The sequence below is a fragment of the Cygnus atratus genome, chromosome 1, assembly GCF_013377495.2.
Source record: "Cygnus atratus isolate AKBS03 ecotype Queensland, Australia chromosome 1, CAtr_DNAZoo_HiC_assembly, whole genome shotgun sequence".
Lineage (NCBI taxonomy): Eukaryota > Metazoa > Chordata > Aves > Anseriformes > Anatidae > Cygnus > Cygnus atratus.
The window spans coordinates 72765856-72786793 of NC_066362.1; the positions used below are offsets into that span (position 1 = coordinate 72765856).

A 20938-nucleotide genomic window follows, 5' to 3' on the forward strand; every position below is an offset into this window, starting at 1 on the left:
TTACAAAAAGAGAATTTATTTGTTATCCAATTTGATAACAAAAAGTGTTTGGCAAGGGCAGTGCAGCAAGTCCTATTGTGAGTAGCTGTAAATCATAATTATCCTTAGAAAAATACCAAGCCTATAGGCTTATGAGAAAAAATATATATATACAGAATTTAAGCAAAATAGTTTAGACCATCAATAAAATTATTACATTAAGAACCAGACCATGCCAGGCACTTTGCTGGTCTTTGGGGATGTTTACACAGGGTGTTTGCTCATGAAGCTGAGAATATCTGTAAGCTGTTCTGAGCTTTCAGCCTATAACATCTGACAATCCTGCAATTACCTCATCTAACAACAATCACCTCTGCTACAACCGCCATGCAAAAATCTCTGCTTTAAACTTATTAGGTAAGGAAGTTTCTGGATCACTGAGAGTGGTTGCCCGTACATAAGAATTTTAAGGAAAAATAAGAATGAACAAACTTGTATTGGTAGGACTGAGACTTATTAAATTATAGTTGTTCCAAAGAAAATTTGGGGTATAGGGTAAAAAGTTCTATGGTGCATCAACTTGATGGGAATAGAAAACATGTTATCTTTCTTATGATAGGCCAAGTTGGTGAAACTGGAATGTGTTTTGAATAAAAAATAGAAGAAACCAGTATTTCTAATAAATACGATGATATAAGAAGCTAGATATTTTAATTTTAGAGTCCTGGCACAAGGTTAGGTGAAAAAGTGATTTAATGTCATTATCATGTAAGGGCTAACAAAGACATGCTAGCTATCAGTTATGATGGCTTATATATGCCAAAAATTATACAAGAATATTTAAATTAATTTGGATTAGAAAGGGCACTAAAGAACAATCTTAAGGAACTGTTCCCTAGTGGGAACAAAGTAACCCAAGACACACACCCTGATACTGGCATGCTGGTATAATAATAATAACTGGCTAAGTAGGAGAGTACCTATCTGCCCATTGAACTAACTTAGACATTTTGCAATACAGATAATTAACTTGTATTCTCTTTGGTTTATGCAAGCACATTTTTGACAATATATTTAGTAACTTTGTCTGAATCTGTCAAGAGGTGAAAGCCTAATAAATCCAAGATAATCACTCAAAGACTTAAAATAATTAGAACTTTACTGGGCAGCTACAGGATTTGTTTCTGATTCACAGCCTAATTATAGCCCTAGCACATCAGAAGAATCTCTCTATGAATCTGAGTTAGGCAGAGTAAGTCATTATAGAGCTCCAACAGCCCAGACAGAAAAACAATTCAGACATCCTATTACTTCCAAAAAAAATCCCTAACATCTCAAATAGCCATTACTTTCAACACATCCATAAAAATATAGAAAAGAAAGAAGATGAAATGGAATATGTGTTAACAGCTATTTTATAAAATGAATTTTTCAACTCTAGGATGTCCATAAGAATAAAAATCTAATTCTGCTTTGTGGCCCATTGCAAATGAGGTGGGGTTTTTTTTGAATTAAGATAGATACAAATAACACATGATATTAAATAAACAATACATCTGCATCATGAGGCACTTCTTGTTTACTGATGAGACCAACATCACTTAAAATTTAATTACTATTGATGCATCTCAAAAGTGTATTTTATAAATATTTGTTTTTATACTCTGAAATCCCTCCGCAGCATTCTGATCAAATACATCTGCTATACCACTTACATGTCATTTTACAGCTTAAGGTTTAAATGGAAACTAATCAACCCCCACAAAGTCCCTCTGAGGAAGCTGGAAGCACCAGCTTCATTCTACAAAGAAGGTACAGAGATGGTGGGTATATGAACACTGATTGTGAAGAGCAAAGTAGCAAGCTGATAACCAGTGTCATTTACCAGCTTTCCTCTCAAGCTGATGCATACACTTACCTGGGTATGAGATACACAGAGAGTACAGGAGTACAGGATGGCCATAAAGCCATAGGGCAAGTGGAAAAGCGGTCATCTGCATCAGCCATATAGCTATGCTACCAAAATTTTGAAATGGCTTCTAGCTAGCATTGCCAGCACCACAGGATGGGTGTAAATGAGCTGCCAGCTACCCCTCCTCCCCTATCTGTGTCTCATATTTTCAAGACCAGAATAGCTTTCTCTGACCTAGGTTAAGAGCCAACATAAGAGATAATTCTACCACTGGAGTATAATAGTAAGCAAAGGCTGAGTGTGACAGAAAAGTTAGAATTTTGAAGCTGAATGTAATCCCCCTAACAGGCTTGCTGCAAGGTAGCCAGAGAGAGAACATCAGCATATGCTTCTAGAGAACATTATAATGCAAACCATTGCCACATGGCATCTTTTTAAGGGAATACCTTTTTATTTTAGACTGAAATAGGACCACGAGAAAAGGACCAGACCTACGTGTGCAAAACTTGGGGTAGGCCTAACCAATAAAGTATGTATTTGCCAGATCTGTTACATATTCAGTCAGCAGTGTGAGGAGAATATGCCACCAAAAAAACATTGTACCTTGAAAAGAAAGTACTTACGTATCTCCAGACTTGCGGTAATTTTCTGGACATTCCAAAGACAGACAGCGAAAGCCCCCCTGGATATTAAAGCAGGTCTCATTGAAAGAGCAGTTGTGGGTTTCTGCAACACACTCATCAATATCTGCCAAATGGAAAAAGGTGAGTGGGTTAAACACATGCCTTTCCTCTATTTGCAGGTGCCATATGATGAAAGTATCACCTTAGGTACTAGAGAATATGGGGTGCAATTAAACATTATTACAGGATTAAGGAGAGCAGGAGAACAAAAAGGAAGAAAACTAACCCAACCAACAGGCAAGAACAAGAAAAGGAAGAGCAGCAGTGCCACTAAGTGGGCAAGACTTAAATATTTGCTGAAATGTCTACAGCATTATGGTATTTCCTTTTAACAGATAAACTAATTCATATAATTTCACAGTGGGAATCTTCATTGAGTTCACTCAAATTCTTTAAGAGCAGTATAAAAACGTTACTGCATTCTATAGGCTGTAAAAGAAATTTCTATTGGATCCCGTTATTTATTATAAAAAATTGGTCTCTCCAGATTTCAAGCTGATACTGACTGTTTTACTTTTAGTGCTGCAGGACTATAAACACAAAACCTTTCTAGAACTTTTCAGAAGCCCACAATCCAGTTACATCTCCCTGAAGCCACTGAACGTACCTTGGCAGTTGCGTGCATTGGGTGCCAACCTGTAACCGGTGGAGGGACAGGTACACTGAAAGCTCCCAGGAATATTAATACATCGAAAGGAACAGATATGACCTCCAGTAGGTAAAGCACATTCATCAATATCTGCAAGAGGAAAACACCACTAATTTACTATGTCTGCAAGGCATTTTACTAAGTGCACATATATGGTGTTCATGCTGTGAGGTTGAAACACTATTTCATGATTCTAACTAGTGGAAAAGGAAAACAATTATTGATTAAGGCCACAACTATCTAATGAAGGCTGTCAGGAATAAATGGAGGTATGAAGAAAATTAAAAGCAATCGAAGGGCCTAAGAAACAGTCTGCTTTTGTCTTATAAATGTGTAATAACACTGTAAATACAGTGACACATTATTGTAGTACTTTACTAAGGGGACAGAGAGGAATAGTATTACCCCTGTTTTAATAAAAAGGAAATTGTGATGTTTTGCCCAAGTTCTTACTGCGTATTAAGTCCTAGATATCATAGCTCAATTTCAAGATCTTGTCCACTGGGTCACACCCACATTCTCCTATTACTTGATCAAAGCCTACATACACATTAATTCAGAACCAGCCACAAAAGGAGGATATATAAAATACCATGTAATAATATTGTATATTACGTATGTAACACACAAACATGTTTGTATGTTCACTTGCTGAAGACAAGAAATTCTGCTAGTTGCTCAGTAACAAAAATTTTTAAAAAGACACATTTCTGACCAGTTAGGAAAGTATGTGAAGTTATAGTTCCATGTAAACAGCAAAGCTGACACCATACAATCAAGCAGAGATATTTCTAGACGAAGGCATGGGCGGGAGACTTTTATTAAGTACAGTTTCATAGTTTCACAGGAAAATACCAAACAGAATCAAATGTTAAAATGCATCTATTAAGAGTCTATTAAACTGTTTATGTATGTCATGGCGTGAACAGAAAATGCTCAAATCCTTTATCTGCAAAGACAGTTCTTACCTTCACATGAAATCCCATCTATGTCACTAAGTTGAAAGCCACGGCGGCAGTAACACTGATAGGAGCCATACACATTGGCACACTCTTGACTACAGGGGCTGCTCTCACACTCATTTAAATCTGAAATGCAAAATTATACACCTGAAACCCCAATTTCTTGCTGTATTTGTCACTCCTGTTACAGGACTGAGGCTAAAGTTTGGTTTCTTTGTATTTTGTTTTTTTTAATAATTAAAAAAGGATGGTTTACATATTACTGAGTAAGCTGGAAATAATGGGCTTTGAGTGTATTGTTCTCAAGAGGGTCTGGTAGTATAGGTTACTGTGTGCTATTATTTCCCACTGTCCTTCAAGGTGCGTGACTTGGAGGGAGTCGTTAAGACCACACCTGCATCTTTATATTTGGATATCAGCAAAGCTGGTTGTGAAACCCTTGAATCTGATCTAGTCACATCACTTGAAAATGCGGTAAATACAGACACATACACCTCAGCATGATCCAGCCAAAGGACAAAATATTGGAATTGTGGACTACAGCAGCCTTGATTAATCATAGCAGCATTCATGCTATCAAAGGGACAACATTGGGTTGATTTCTTGTACCAATCCAGAGCAGTCTTATGAGCTAAAATCAAACAGGAATAGCTAAACAGTGACAAGCTACATCTCACACTGTATACCTAATGCATATAGCCATACCTTCACATGACCTGCCATCAACTGAAAGTTTGAATCCCATGGTACAAGTGCAGTAGTAGGAACCAGGAGTATTCTCACACTTGTGAGCACAAAGGCGGCCTGGATAGCGTCTGCATTCATTGATATCTGCAACAATAAACATAAAGAGATCTATATATTGGCTGGCTTCCTTGAAGTAGTACTCTGGACAGGACCATGGTTTTGAGTTTTATTTTTATTTTCCAGATTTAAAATTAGAGAGGGAAGGATTTACCCAAAATGCCCATTTAAAAAGTACCCTTGTGCATAATTGAATTAGCCAATCTAAAGAAGAAAGTCATTTTGATCTTCCAAAGGAATGTTTTGCTGTAGGTGCCTACAAAAAAAGTCACAGAAAACAATTACATGCACTCTCATAATCTTACCTTTTAGCAGGATAACAGACAACATGTCGACAATACTAATACAGCTTCCTTTGAAGTATCAGCACGTCTTTAGTATGGTATTAGATTTATACAAATAATACAGTAGTCAATTTTGTATTTAGATGAAAGGTTATGCAGAAAGCCATAACATTCTTTACACAGGCTCATTTTTTAAAATGCCATGGTTGGATTTACTTAAGTTGATAGGTACAACTTACCAACACAAGTTCTACTGATGACATCAAAAGAATAGCCAGATTTGCACTCACAGCGATAATTGCCTGGGGCATTTATACAAACATGTCCCTCGCCACATGGCTGATTGGAAGATAAGCATTCATCCAAATCTATAAAAAAAGGAAATGTGATTGTAAGTACACTTATGAGGATGCAAGCCGAGAGAAGAGCAACATGTTAACTCTTAGTTCAGATGCATATTTACATGTCCCTTCTATCTGTAAAATAAAGTATAAATTCTTGCTGCCTTACAAGTGTTTTATGGGTTTTCTTTAGTGGTAGTTGTAAACTTTTGAAACAGAAAGTGAGACTTGGATCTAGCTCCTAGCTTCAACAAGATCAGAGTAATAATTGCAAAATTCTGGATGTAAAATTCTTACAGAACAAGGTATCTCTCATACATGTGCTGTAGATCTTGATGGGACTTGGGAAGGAAAAAAAACCAAGAAATCAAGAAATCAGATAATCTTTGGAGGAAATTAGGTGCAAAACTATTTTATTATGGATATTCAATATTCATGGAACCTATTTCTTCACCTAAGGTAAGATGTCAGAAGACCACAGTCAGTTGTGCTTTGATAAACATTTACAATAATGAAAAATGCAGGCAAAATACCTCTCTTTGCAAAAGCTACCTTAGTTAAATGCCAGCCCACGGCATATCTGCCTTTCAACCTTATTTGAGTGTCTTCTGAGAGACATTATGTGGCAGGTGGTCCTTGCTTTATAACTATGTATTGGGGAGATTTTAGACCACACAGCATTGTTCCAGTATATTAGTATAGTCACAGACAATGCCGTTTTGAGGGGGGGCAATTGTCACTTCTGTTTTTCTTAGTGTTTTATGAGTAATTTGAAAGACAGAAAGGATCTTTGTCACTCTTCACTTTCTGTGACTGCCATGAGGGAAAGAACAGGATCAAGAACTGATTCTGGGAACAAGAGAAACTTAGGCAGAGCCCAAGAAACCAGTAAACATAAATGGTTCATTTTCTTTAAACTTTTTTTTTTCCTTCAGAACTGTTACTTACCTACACATCTCGTTCCATCTTCATTAAGATGATACCCTCGGCCACAGCTGGGTGAGATTCGCTGGCAGGTGTATGAACCATCAGTGTTAATGCATATCTGCCCAGCTGGACATGGCATGTTGTTGCTCAGGCATTCATTGATATCTACAAGAGTACAGTAAGTCAATGTAACAATCTGCAGGTAAGATGCTTTTCTTACATCCCTTGTGGTTTGAAAAGCTCTGCTCATGGGAGCACAAACATTTGTGTCATTTAGCTTCAACAATATTATGCCTCTGGGATGAAGACTGGGAGAGGTACAAAAGGCCCAGATCCCATTCAAAAGCTGAGGAAATTGGCTATAGAATTTGTCTTTGTTTAAAGGCCTTTGCAAGTCATCCCCCCCGAGATGTACAAAGAGATGATGAAGAATTCAGTTTACCAGCTCAACCAGTTATGTTGCAGTCTATGCGTGAGGACTACAGCAAGTGAGATGTAGTAAGTCATATAGGTAGCAGTAGTCTACATTTTTACAGAGAAAAACTACTTCTCACAGGTATTCACCATGAATACCTTACCTCATCTCATAATAGGTTGTCCATGTAAACATTTAAGAACTTGAACAGCTCTTTGTGTGTGTGTGTGTGTGTATTCACTATGCATCCCTCTACCATCCATAAAATGTATGGGTTTTTTGTTTTTTACAAACTGGACATCGTATCATTTTGTGACACAGATTTTGCCTGGTTTAAAAAAAAAAAAACAAACCACACCACACACACACAAGAATAAAAAATGAAAAGCAAAACCCCAGAATACGTAATGAGAAGAGACTAAGCTATATCAGAGTGTGATCTGGTACAGTTTATGTAACCAAGAAGGTAAGAAACTCGCTGTTACCCAAGGTTAGCAATGTGCTATTAGCTCGGAGAAAAGGAGTTTCAGAGTTAGGAATAAGTGACTATAGGTGATTCCAAAACTGCCTTCAACAACTGGAAATGTTAATATATCTAAGACCTGACAGTCTGTAGGAACAGTCACTGCTTGTGAATGCATGGACATGCATCCTAAAACCTTCAGCAATATCCAGTTTCATGTGCCTACTTCTCTGCCTCAAGTTTTCCTCCTTATCTCACTCGTACGTGATCATTATTTTTCACAGTAGTACTGCTAACTGTCAAAGAGCTACTGCTTTCCAGTTGCTACAATAAAAAGCAAAGAATTGCTTTGTTGGAAAGACAGTAAAGCTTTCATACTCTTTCCCCCTCGATACCATATAAGGCAGCATTTGATTCACAGTTTGTAAAACCAGCTTGTGAAATTGTTTTGCCAATTATTTTGAGCAAGTTCATATAGGGGACATAACCATTACCACTGCAAATTGCTGTGGATTTACTAATGTCAGTGCAGACATGGTAACTTCTACAGCTGTGGACCTAGTGTTGGCTATGGCATATAAGTGTCTTCAAAGGGTTTGTTGTACACAACAACCAGCTCCCTTCATCTTGTTTGCAAAATTTTTGCAATTTTATTTTCAGCCTCAGTGTTTCCAGTATCAGATTTCAGCACTACAGAGTACAATATGGTCAGGAGAATGTGGGGCTGACAATGAGCTAGAATTGGCAGCTGCGGCTGCTCAGCCAGTTCCACAAGTCTGAAACACACCATGCCGCTGGGGGGAATTTAAAGTTAAGTTGAGACTTGAAAACACTACTCAGGGAAATAACTGATAGATTTGTAGGTCACATTAGACAATTCCATTTAGAGTATGCTGGAAACCAGTGATTCTAACATATTTACTGAAAGGTTTTAACTCTGTTTTGTAGGAGCCTCAAAGTAACTTGACAGGTCTTGGAAACAAGGCATTAGCACAACAGATTCTAAGCAGTCTTTAAAATAAAACTCCTCTCCACAGTGTATGATAATTAGTCCCTCATTCTCATACATAGTAATATTCTTCATAAACCACAGCTAAAGGTGGATAGGTCTAGCTAAAGGTGGACAGGTCTAGAAAGATATCTGTAGACCCTCTGCATGCTAATATCGACAAAGTATGTTACAGAGGAAACCATAATTTACAGTTTTTTATACTAAGCTTTAGCTAAAACTTTTTGAATAGAGGGAGGTTAAAACATACCACTTTTCCCAGATTTTGTTTCAGATAAAATCTCTGAAGACTTAAGGAAAATGTTCAAATGCAGCCAAGTGCCATAAGTACCCAAACCTCATTAAAAATAGATATCTAGTATTTAAGTCTTATTTAGAGGTCTTTCATCTGTAAATCTTACCTGTGGGACCAACCCTGTCTTTAAAGAAGCAGAAAAAAGACATAGCAGAGCAATACATACATACATGAAGAATGACTTGAGAAGCTCAGAACTCACCCAGTGAACTACAACTTAACTCCTAAGCATCACTAAAGTATTCACTGAGATAAGAGTATGTCTTACCAATACAGTTGCCTAGCGCATCTTGTATAAACCCATTCATGCACTGTAGCTTGGGTCGGCAACGGAAAGATCCTGGAGTATTCTGACAGATAAAATCGGGGGGGCAGTTATGAGTACCAGTCTCACATTCGTCAATATCTGGTACATCACAAAAAAAAATTGTTAGCAGGAGTTTGACAAACTTTTTCATCACATTTAAAACATAAAACAGTTTAAAATGTCAGACAGATTAATCCTCAGCATATTTTCATGCAATTCAGTGCAGTGAACCGGGATCAATCTGAACTGTTGCTTCAAACAGAATCTCAGTAAAAACATATATAGGCACGTATGTGTTTATTATGCTATTACATATTTAGTTCTCATAACTAAATGGTTCAAAATGACTACAAAGCATCTGAAGCACCATGTTCAGCAGTGTTCAGTCTTGATTCAGCACTGTGCTTATACATGGGCTTAACTTTGAAGTCAGTAGGACTTAATTACGTGTCCAACTGCATTTTTAATTTTAACCTTAGATCCAAAGTAGACATTGTTCATTTCTTTCAAAAGTGAATTAATTAACCTTGACTCTCATCTATATATAGGTCTCTTTGCATTATTCTGCTTTAAAATGCATACAAATATTATTTATGTACACTTTAATATTCCATTCTACTGCATTACAGGAAATAAATATTTGTGAATAAATTATGATTCAGACAAAGCAGACAAGGGCTAACAAGGTTTCATCCATGAACGTAACCTAGTCCACATAAAAGTGACTAAAATTTTATGTTCACCACCTCACAATGGGAAGAAATCTCCTAAAACTATTAAAATGCAGAAACTTCCTAGCTATAGCATACCTTGGCTTTCCCATCTATGCTATGGACACGACAGTAGAGACAACTGCTTATCCCTAACGGTTGTGAGATTCAGAAAATGATTGTGGGGCCTACTTTAAGTTTAGTATGGGTTTTACATTGTTACAATTAATTGTTTTAAATCAGCAGGGTTTTATATGCTGCACAACTCAGTAACCAGACAAGTATTTTCCATGTCATTTTGCAAGGCATTTAAAAATCATACATGAAGAAGATTATTCATTTTCTATTTTCATCACTATTAACATAATGTTAATAATTAACTTCACTACCATATCTTATCCAGATAAGAAATTTCTAAAGCTAATGGCATGCATAATTTAATGACTGTATTCCCATTTTTCCACCAGAGAAATATTGTTAATACTTGCTGGTAAACTATTTGTGGGCCTAAAATTGATGTCATTCAAATCAGCATGAATTTTACTTCAAAGGGAGCAAAGTTGAACCACAATACTTTCAAAAAACATCATCCATATATTCTAGGGGTTTTGTGCTGTAGTTTGTTTATCAGCTTTTTCTTTTTCATTGTTTTTTTCCCTCCAATCTATTGTTCATCACTGATTACTCTGTGAAATAAAACCCTACACAGAATTTTGTCTGAGTTCACTTACTCAATGGAATGAAATTACAGCCTGTTTTTAAACAATTCTAGGCTCTGGGGGAACAGACCTTTTCGTAGTGGAAACCAATTCTACATCATATGGTGTTTGCTGCCAATTTATCTTTGCAAAGGTAGCATGTCAGGTGCAGCTATGGATACATGTAACAGCATACTCTGAGCTAGATGCAACATGAAATCATTAATTTCTCTAGTTTAAAAAAAAAAAAAAAAGACTATTACCCTTGTGTTCAAACACAGGTAGTCGGCAGCACTGGTTTTAACCTTTTTTTACTTTTACATCCTCAAGAATGTTGTGATTAAGAAGTGAATCCCATTGTAATGAATTTAATCCTCCTGAAGACAAAGGCTTACTTTTTCTTTCTTTTTTTTTTTTTTTTTTTTTTTTTCAAGATGCATCTATCTTAGCATTTTCAAATTGAACTGCCTGGTCATTTCACTTACCACTTTGCATTTAGAGATGTGTAAACTTGATTCTTTGAGATGAAAATAAACCATCAGTTATGTGCCAGGAGCAGGACTTTGGCACTTCCACTCATTAAGAGCGACCAGTTCACAAGACAAGACTAGAACTAGCCAGAAGTAAACACCTAAAAAATGCATACAGTGTGAGTGTGGGTTCTTCAAAATCATCTGCTTCAGTCTGCAGGTCAGCTCTTGTCACATAGCACAACTTGACAATGTATAAAAAACACAGCCCTCTCTTCTGGAAGTCTTACCACAGTCCACAGGCAGCCTGTATTTGGTATTTGCAAGGTGACAGGTGGAAAACTACTGTCCCAGAAGAACTAGAGCTGTCTGTGTGTCCCTGTGTAACTACGGCTTACACACTTATTTCCCAAAACATAAAAAGAGCAAGACATGATGATGGTTTAATGTTTGTTTGTTTTGGTAGTGTGTTTTTGTTGTTGTTGTTGTTGCTGGGTTTTGGTTTTTTGTTTGCTGTTTTGTTTTTCTTTTTTAAAATGTAAATCTGGAAGATTTCAGTTTCTCTGCCCAGGACATACCTTTACAACGACTGTCATCAGTTAGTTCATAACCAGTTCCACAGCTCGTGTCCCGCTGACAGCGAAAGGATCCTAATGTATTGACACAGGTTTGTCCAATCCCACAGCTGTGTGTACCAGTGATACACTCATTAATATCTGGAATATGTAAAGGGAGGGAGGGGATAGGGGATGGAGAAAGAAAGAACAAAAAAGAGTAAATAAAAAACACAAAACTACTGGCGAGAGCTGAGATCAAAGGCTATCTGTGGGCACACCTCCAACCACTGATTATTTTGGGCATCAGGTTACAAAGAATGGTGTAGGTTTGTCCTCACACTCCCAAAATGTGACTACTCCTCTCTGTTCTTAGAGTGTTAGATATTTTGACTAAAAGGACTAACAACTGCTGATTCACCGTACTTAAGAACAGAAGGAAGTTGTACCAAGTGCAAGCAAAGGACCAACGATCACCTGACTAGTAGCAGATGATTATAACTATAGTGACTTATTGAATGCAGCAAACTTTCAGAAACGTTTCTCTTGCTCTGGATCCCACCCACATATGGCTTAAGGACTCCTCAGGCCACAGGCTGCAACTTTCTACTTTCTAGCTACTGATAGACGTTTGTGAATTTTTCATCTTTGTCTTGAATCCATAAGAGTATTTGGCATCCACACGTGTCATATGTAAGTTTTTTCTTTTTATATTTCACATTAGGCTAGTGTTAATCTGACCAATCATCAGTGTCTGTTTTATATTCTGAAGTTTGTATCACAGCTACTCACCTAGACCCCCTTTTCAGTCAATGAGAGAAAAAGGCACTTCTGATGAGTAACACTTTTCATCCTAGAATAGCTACTCAAAATATGTGAGGTGAACTGTGCCCTGGAACTGCTTGTTTCTCTTAACCAGGAAAAAAAAAAAGTGCGCCTTGGCTGACTAGCTCAGAAGCAGATGTCCACGTTATATACGTCTGAAGTCAAGCGTGATGAGCTCTATCCCAGCCCATTTCATCTGATGCCCGTTTAGTTTTTGTACTGGGAGAAAATGAACAATTCCTCCCTCTTGACTATTCCCAGGCCACTAATGATACACACAACTTTCAACCTTTCTGTCAGTTGTGTCCTAAACAAGCTGAAGAATCTTACTCTATTTCATCTGTCTTATCAATTATTATCTACTACTCAGTTATCATCTACTACTAAAATAGAACACAGGTATTTTATTTTGGCTTTGCTCACAAGGAAAAGCTAAAGATCTACTGTGTCTTCTTTTTAAGATTTCACCTCCTTTCATTGCTGATATAAACATATTCTGATCTCTTCTGACTGAATCTTTTTTTCTTTCTTTTTTTTTTTTTTTAACCTATTCTTGCTCTTTTGAAATAAGGGTGTTGATTATCGAGGTAATGATTTTAGTTCTTTTACCTTCACAGTTGACACCATCTGGTTGAAGTTGATACCCAACAAAGCAGGAGCAGACATAACTGGATCCTGTGTCTCTGCACTGCTGAGAGCAGGGACCACCACCTAATTGGATATTTTAAGAAGTCTTATAAAATTAGGAGGCTCTTCACAGGGACTGAAACAAATCAAAAATTTACAGGATGCTTGCTGATTTATTTAGAAAACCAAATAACTAAATACACACATATTAGAAGAAGGAAAGGGCACTAGAAGCATTTGCAATTATTGATTTTTTTTTCAGCACTAAAAATGAATACATGGAGGAAGTAAATTAAACAGTTGCTCATAAACCCATCATTGTTACAATGTGAAGGGAAAATGCTAGGAGCTCAGAGACCTCGTCAGATTTTGCCTGATAAGTTATAACTTTGTATGATTACTACTATACAATAGGGAATAGAAGAGGCATTACCACAAGTTAATGAAACATTTTCACTATTAGCTGCATTTGGCTTTATTTTCAGCCTTTAAATATTAGAACCATACTCCTGAATTAGCTACGACACATCCTCTTTCCTATTCAGCAGGCAGGAAACATGAAAGGGAAAAGAGAGTATTGTACGTGATGACAGGTTTAGAGAACATAAAAGACTTAAAACATACTACGGGGATACTAAAGATCTAGTGAAGTGTGTACAGGAATCACAAAGGACATGGAAGAGAGCTGGGATTGTTCTGGCGACAGAAAGAGAGGACACTAAGAAATTTACACAAAATTTGGCTCATCATGAAGAAAACATTTTTTCTGATCTCATTCAGAAATAAATCAATATTAGAAGTTTTTAATATTCTTACAATAGAGAAAAGGTTAGATACTTACAACTATTTGTTTTAAGAATATTGATATTCTTAGTACAAACAGATTCTGTCTTTTTCTGTTTTTCAGGAGAACGTCTGGATAGGCATTAAACAAAAGGCTTGAGATAAGCACTATCAATGTGGGCAAATGCAGCTATTATAACTAAAACTTTCAAGTGAATTAAAGAAAAACGTTTTTTAAATTATCACAGTTTCTAGTGAGAACAGGGCCATTAATACAAAACAGAAATTTTGGTCTTCAGACACAGTACTGGCAAAGGCAATGACATTACAAGGAACAATAACTTTGAGGTTGAGATGGACAGTTACTGCTTTCTGAACCTCCGCTAATAATGTGAACTCCTGTCAGCCAAAGTAAAACCTATCATGGAAGTGCTGGAAGAACAGAATTTATTTCCTCATATACCATGAAGGTGCTCTAGAGCAAAGTGTTGCAAGTTCCACTGCACAGGAAATTTAAGCTTCCCCTGGTAAAGATTGGAAAATCACAAGTAATTTTAACTTGCCAAGTTTATCAGAAAATATATTGCAGACAGAAACTCTACTTTGTAATTAGTCACACCAATCCATCTCCTGAAGACATATGATTAAATGACAAATGCAACAACTGATTACATAAATAAATAATGCTAGGAAAATATGTAACATGGTGTTTTTTTTATTGTGATCTCTTGTAATTAGCAGCTGGAGATAGCGGTTAGAGACAGTTTTGGCTTTGTTAGAGCCCATGTTGGCTTTTGGTTAGAGCCACTGTTTGGCTAATGACCTTAGTACATGTTTTAAACCTCTCTAGAGTGTAACAGCAATACAACATGCACCACAGTAAATCATCTCGCAACTGGAATAGAAGTCCATTAAATTGATTTTAGCCTAAATACATTACTTAGTTCTGAAATGCTTGTAGAAAATAATAAATCACTGCTATTGTAAGTTTATAGACATGTAAATCACACATGACAAGCAGTAAATCAGAATACTTAGCAGAATAATATCCCAACAACACATTCTTCCCAGGAGGCAGAACAGTCTGACTAATGAGGACACTAGCTGCTTTTCTTCCTTTCCTTTTTTTTTTTTTCAGGTGATGCATCTCAAAAGGAAACAAGTTCCATTTCATATCCAATCACTCTGATCATCCAAAGAGGAGAATAAAGGAATACACATATTTAACAGAGACTCCATTGATTCTGAAGAATCCAGAGTACTCCATGGGTTCAGCGAGTAACACATCTGAGGTGTTATCAACTAGAAGTTAAATAAAAGTTAAATGTATAGTCTAAGCTTCAGCTGGGTAAGTTTAATACCACCACGGCAGACAATGCCTTCCTTTAAGAACAACTGAGACATCACATAATGGCCTACTATTTCATCTTCATTCTGTTCTTTTTACCCTTAACTAGCCTAGGCAAAAGGTTTGGGCTAATCGCTAGATCTAAGCCTAGTTAACTTTTATTGGAGACAATCACAAAAGAGTTGGCTAACAGGACTTAGTCACCTGACTTACCTCTGCAGCCATCATGCAGATAAGGATCTTCTTGGTCTAGTTCCTCCTTTGAAATTTCAACTAAATAGAGTAGAGAGAGACATTAGAGGAGAAACACTTTTCTTCTCACAGTAAAAGGCTGCCTGCTTGGGATGCGATTCAGACCAGTTTTGGATACAACAGGACAAAATTAAAGAGCATTATTTACATATTTTGCAGCTATTTCATGCTTAAATTTGACATTCAAATGCACGTGCCCATGAGGCATTTTCCATCTCACTGATTCAATATGAAATTCATGCTGTGATCATAGATTACATATGGGCTGAGATTTTCAAATGCAGGTTCTTACCATTAGGCTTTTAACCAGAGCTTAACCTGATTTTGATAATACATGTTGTTGAGGCATGCTTGGTTTCCACCGACTTTATAGTAGCTTGGGGTACTCACAGTTTTAATGAAAATCAGATTAACCTCAGTTATTTATTTAGACTTCATTCCAAAAAACTCCACACCCAACTTTTGGGCACCTAATTATAGCATTCTTTCAAATATGCTTCATGATCAGCAGTACTTCTGCTGCATACATGTGTCATGAGAGTCCTTTATCTCTATATGGAGGGCATAAAAGAGCGAATACATCTACTGACTGAATCTACTCCTTAGCCAGAGAACTAGCTAATGGACTTTTCCAGTCTTCACCACTCTGAACACTTCAGAAACGGTAGGCTGGTAGTGAGATGTATAAAAACACAATCTCAAAATACTCTGGTTATTGAGCAGGAAGCTTAGCGCCATTGCAGTACTCATCCGTATGCCTTTCAACCAATGGTCACCTAAAAGCAAATACTTGGTCATGGATCTGGAAGCAAATCTGTGAGCAGTGGCACAAGGTTGGGTTGGACACAGACCTCTCAAGCCATAAGGATACATTTTGGTCATGCAGAAGCTGTTGAAAACAGTTTGCTCAAGTCTTGTCTGACTTTGTAGAGGACTCTGGGGATGCAGTTACCCAAGACTCCTCTTTATGTGACCAAGAAAGCATCATACATGGAGTCTGCCTTACTCTCTGCAGCAGAACACCTTGTGTGTCTTGCTATTGCGCAATACAAACACAAGGTACTAGTCTAAGAAGCTGCCATACAAAACGGAGACTGACCTCCTCTTCATGACTAGGGAAGGTGCTGTTCAAGTATTCTTTGCTCTACCTTCCTACAGGTAATCTTTGTTGTTAATAAGGCTATCTGACATATGTCCAACCACATGGTTTTTTCTTAGTTCAATGGTGAGAACTTTGTCCTGACCTGCTTGCTGACATCTTGCATTAATGGTCATTGTGAATGCCACTTGCCCATAGAGGTAAGTGGAGAAATACTGTACATTGTGCTTGTAACTCTGGATTGATATACTTCTCACGTCACACAGATATTTTTAAGTCTGCAAATTCTTGGTATTAACACAGTAGTCTAGGTGCAAAGTATCTACTGCTGTAGTCATTTCAGTCAGAGCGAATGGACAAGGGCAATTCCGCTGCTGTGACAGCAGTACACAAAGAAATCGGCAAGCCATTTCTAAAGGTTACTTGATAAGGGTGTACAGTGACATACGCCAGTTTTCAGAGACCTGAAACAAATCTGCTAACACACTGGCTCAATCACACCAGCTCAAGTTTTTGTGGTGGGGTTTAAGTGGTTGATTAGGGTGATGTTTTTAAAATCTGCCACTGGTCATCTTCAAGCCAGAGTGCATGTTTTCAGTGCTCAACAGCCCATGAAGGAGGGAGGCAACATTCTACAGCATGACTTTTCTGCAGTTTCAGTTCAGTCTGTTAAATGAAAGATGAAAAAAGAAAAAACAGGTCTGTAAGTGTCAGTACATCCACACTCACTCTCTTCAGCTTTGTGGACTAGGTATGGAGAAGTGTGTCATGAGCTGCTGCTGTCCAGATCTCCCTCTCATCTGACAACATCGAAGTAAATGCAGAGACACAATGTTGCCCAGAAATGTTCAGTCCTCCTAGATAGACTAAGCATTTCAAATCTGTAGGCATTTGCCTCACACAAAAGGCAACATTTGAATTCTGCATAGCTAGCAAATGCCATCTGGCTTTCAAATCCAATTAAAAGAACCAATAAAAATAAAATTAAAAATTAATAGCTTATACTCAGTTTCTAAGATAAGGAACATTAGTGGCTGAAATAACTGTCTTACAGTTAAGTTCTGATACAAGGAACTGAGTGACCACTATTTAGCTCTTTTAATCTCTTGTGATATACATTTCAGCCATCACTAGCAAAAAAAAAAAAGAAAAGAAAAAAAAAGAGGGTCAATATACATGTACATTAAATTACTCAAAGGAGGTCTCAAGTTAGAGGAATTGCAACAGGATTTGTTTAAAGTACAAGCGCTCCTTGTACCCCATATCATTTCCTGTCTCAATCTTTTATAGTTTGCAAGGTAAAATACCTGGTTCCTTTTTAGGAGCATCATCACTGATGGACACATCAGTGCCTTCTTGCCCCTTCACACAACAAGCTCTGAAGACGATTCCACATTGGTATCCTATCTTCAGGTTGGGTTCACAACTCTGTCCTTGAACTTGGGCAGTCTTTCCCAGCAAACAACAGTAACAACATTTCTGTTAAAAAAAAATAAAAATAAAAGTCACATTTTAGTCCCAGACAAATCACTGCAAGTTTTCTCAGTAGTTTCAATAGTGTTATCTCACCTTGGCAAACTGCTGGAAATTTTTCCTGCAAACTCTTTCAGAGCTTCTGGTATACTTAGGCTCAGTTATTTTAATCTATAGTTGAGTTCAGTGGGCTATAGATCTGGCCTACACAGAGCCACACCCGGTACCCAAATCTAGTTCTCCTAACTATTGTGTATGTTGAATGTGTGTGCACAAATATACCAATATGATGATGTGGAGGACCAGAATGTAGGAAGGAGCTATGTATATGGAATGACAAGGCTCCAAGCCTTCACACCCCAGTTTTGAACAGCAGTGAACAGCAGGAACTCTTTAACACCTCTGCATCCCTTTTGTGTCCAGATCATTAAACTGAGGCATAATCAATAAAGTGCATGATTCAGTTTACAATTAAACTGCCTACCCAACTTCCCCCCCCCAAAAAATACCCTTCTCAAAACTAACAAACAAGCAAGCAAATATAATTAATCCAAAGCTAGTGTTAACAGGTCATAAAGAGAAGCTTTTCTGCTCTGGAGAACAGACCACATGGTTAAGCATTATTTAAAATCACCACAGTCCTGACATGGCTTCCAGCAATAAAATACGACCCACACCCTCTAGACATGCTGAACTGCAGCCCAGGGATACACCACAGAAGTGAACACACAAATTAATCCTGTAGAGGTTTCCTTTAATTTTTAATTAAGCAGAGCAGATGGAATAAAAAACAACTAAACATTGAATTAAATTTCTGTAATTTGGCACTTTAAGCACCTCACTTACTGAAAAGGAGGTAACCATTACATTTCTTTCACTACTTTGAAACTACCTATATTCTCAAGTTTTCCGATATAGGGCATTATACATATGTTTCTCTTGCTATATGGCAGTAAAAGATTCTTTTAAAGCCTAAAGCAGCATGAAAGTAAAATAATAAAGCATTTTTTCCTCATTTCTTCATTCTTTTTTTCTTTGAAGCATTCTGAATGAAGTCCATGCTGTAGACAAGCATGCTATTTTGTATTATTTTGTATTTACTTCTTTTATATACTCAGCCAAATCCCTCCCCTGCTGCAGAATGCTGTATGGCAGAAACTCTTCCCTCCTGGCCAGTACCGGGGTCTTCCTTTCATGCCCGCCATAATGCTAAGATGCACATTTTCCCTTATTAGCTACTGTTTGACTGGACAGTTCCTCACTACCTTTTTATTATTTTGTTCTCCAACTACATCTGTACAGTGGCAGATGCTCTGGTTTTATCACTAACATGTCTGGGATATTTCCATCTTTTCTGGATTTAAAAATAAAGACTTGATGATCTCTTTCAGGAATTGCCACATTTCTGAGGATTTATTTTGTCTAACATCTTCCTGAGGCACCCTTCTCGAAGTTTTTAACATCTGTCTATAATTTTGGTGGATTTCCAATTCTCACAAACATAAATTCCAGACAGAAATCAAAACTGAGCTGAAGATTCATTGTTTGACTTAAGCTTGTGTATTTTTGATAACCAAATGTTGAGTTACTGAGTACAGCTGATTGATGCCTTGCCAAACTGTCATAGTATATCCTTTTGGATATCCACACTGGCTTCTGCTGTTAGGCATATTAACTGACTCACATCTACTTTGTCTTGTCACATGATGCTCAAATTGGGAGTTAGAGTTTCCCTCGATGTTTTTGTAGAGAGTGATCATTAATTCTGTTGTTCTTGAAGTGCTGAATAACCTTATGTTCTTTATCACCTCCAGGCTGAGTCAGAACTTAAAGAAAAATCTGTCTCCAGCTAATGTAAATCTTCAGTATTGAGCCTGCTAAATTTTGCAATGTCCATGAGAAACTGTATCCCCATTTAACATAACTGTATGCATTGAACCATTTGTTCAAGCCTGTATTTATTTTAATTGTGCATGATCCATCTTGATTTAACACTTTGATAATGATGATAATTTATGTTGATATATCACTGGAAAAATGATTCAGAGATGAAAAGCGTCAAACGTTTTCTTAACTGATGTTTAGGGTAACTGTTTTTTATGGTAATTGACCCTAAAAGATTCTGTACTGGCAGTCCTAAAGCCTAAGATTTCCTGTTCAACTAAAGAAATAAGATGGAGAAGCTGGTGGATGGCCTTATACTCAGAGCACACTCAGGACTCTATATACCTGCATACTGCTCTGCATCTTATTTGTGAACTTGGAAAGTTGCTTATTCTCCTTTTCTCTCAGTTCTTCCACTGTGGAATGGTAATAATATAACAGTGATATGTCTGGTTTAACTGATGTTCGCAGAGCACTCTGGCATTGACACAGAAGGCACTATGTCATTATAACCATCACTACCCTGGTAAGATTAATCTCAGTATATTCTTTTTCACACTAATTCTTTCCAGGATTATTAGCCTATTCTGAAGGACTCTTACCCTTCAGTTTGGAATGCAGTCTAAACTCTATATTAGTTCAGTTCTCAATGTGTTTGCAGCCATTTTCCAGAGGCTGCCAGCTGCCTCGAAGCATATTATGATGACCATTCGCCCATTTGCTAAAACCACTGCTGCCTTCATGGATGGTACTACTTAGGTACCAAGTGGTTATTACACACTTTCACTGCCTCCAAGTCTTTGTTTCTTAAGCAGTCCTGATAATAATCTGCAAGATTTTTCCTTTGCTTCTCCCCTGTTATTAGCAAAGGTCTATGCAGCATCAAAGCCATGGCTTGATCTTCACTCTAGCATTGGACCAGATGACCTCAAGAGGTCCCTTCCAACCTTAATCTTTCTGTGATTCTGTGACAGAACGCTCTGTGGCCCTCATCCAATCCAGTGATCCTTTCACTGCTCCTATTCCTTGCCTTCTCACAGAAAGGAATAAAGATGGGAGCACAAGCACATACTTCAATGTCATACAGTTACTTCAAAAATAAGCATTTACTATACTGTCCTGATAGCTGAAGTTGACTGCCTTGAGTGAAAAATCACTGGTGTCTAACAAAATGAAAATGAAGTT

General features: G+C 37.3%; 1 protein-coding gene across 3 annotated transcripts in view; it reads right to left on the minus strand.

Annotated features, from left to right (window-relative positions):
* The window catches only part of FBLN1 (fibulin 1), an 81763-nt gene that overhangs the window by 34621 nt on the left and 26204 nt on the right, over window positions 1-20938 (minus strand). For all 3 annotated transcript variants that reach the window (XM_035551020.2, XM_035551021.2, XM_035551022.2), the window contains exons 4-14: window positions 17704-17875; window positions 15259-15318; window positions 12897-12998; window positions 11487-11624; window positions 8992-9129; window positions 6563-6706; window positions 5513-5641; window positions 4891-5016; window positions 4192-4311; window positions 3182-3313; window positions 2515-2638 (exon numbers count right to left, since the gene is read on the minus strand). In XM_035551020.2, coding sequence (XP_035406913.1) covers window positions 2515-2638; window positions 3182-3313; window positions 4192-4311; window positions 4891-5016; window positions 5513-5641; window positions 6563-6706; window positions 8992-9129; window positions 11487-11624; window positions 12897-12998; window positions 15259-15318; window positions 17704-17875 — 1385 coding nt within the window. The remainder of the gene's footprint in view (window positions 1-2514; window positions 2639-3181; window positions 3314-4191; window positions 4312-4890; window positions 5017-5512; window positions 5642-6562; window positions 6707-8991; window positions 9130-11486; window positions 11625-12896; window positions 12999-15258; window positions 15319-17703; window positions 17876-20938) is intronic.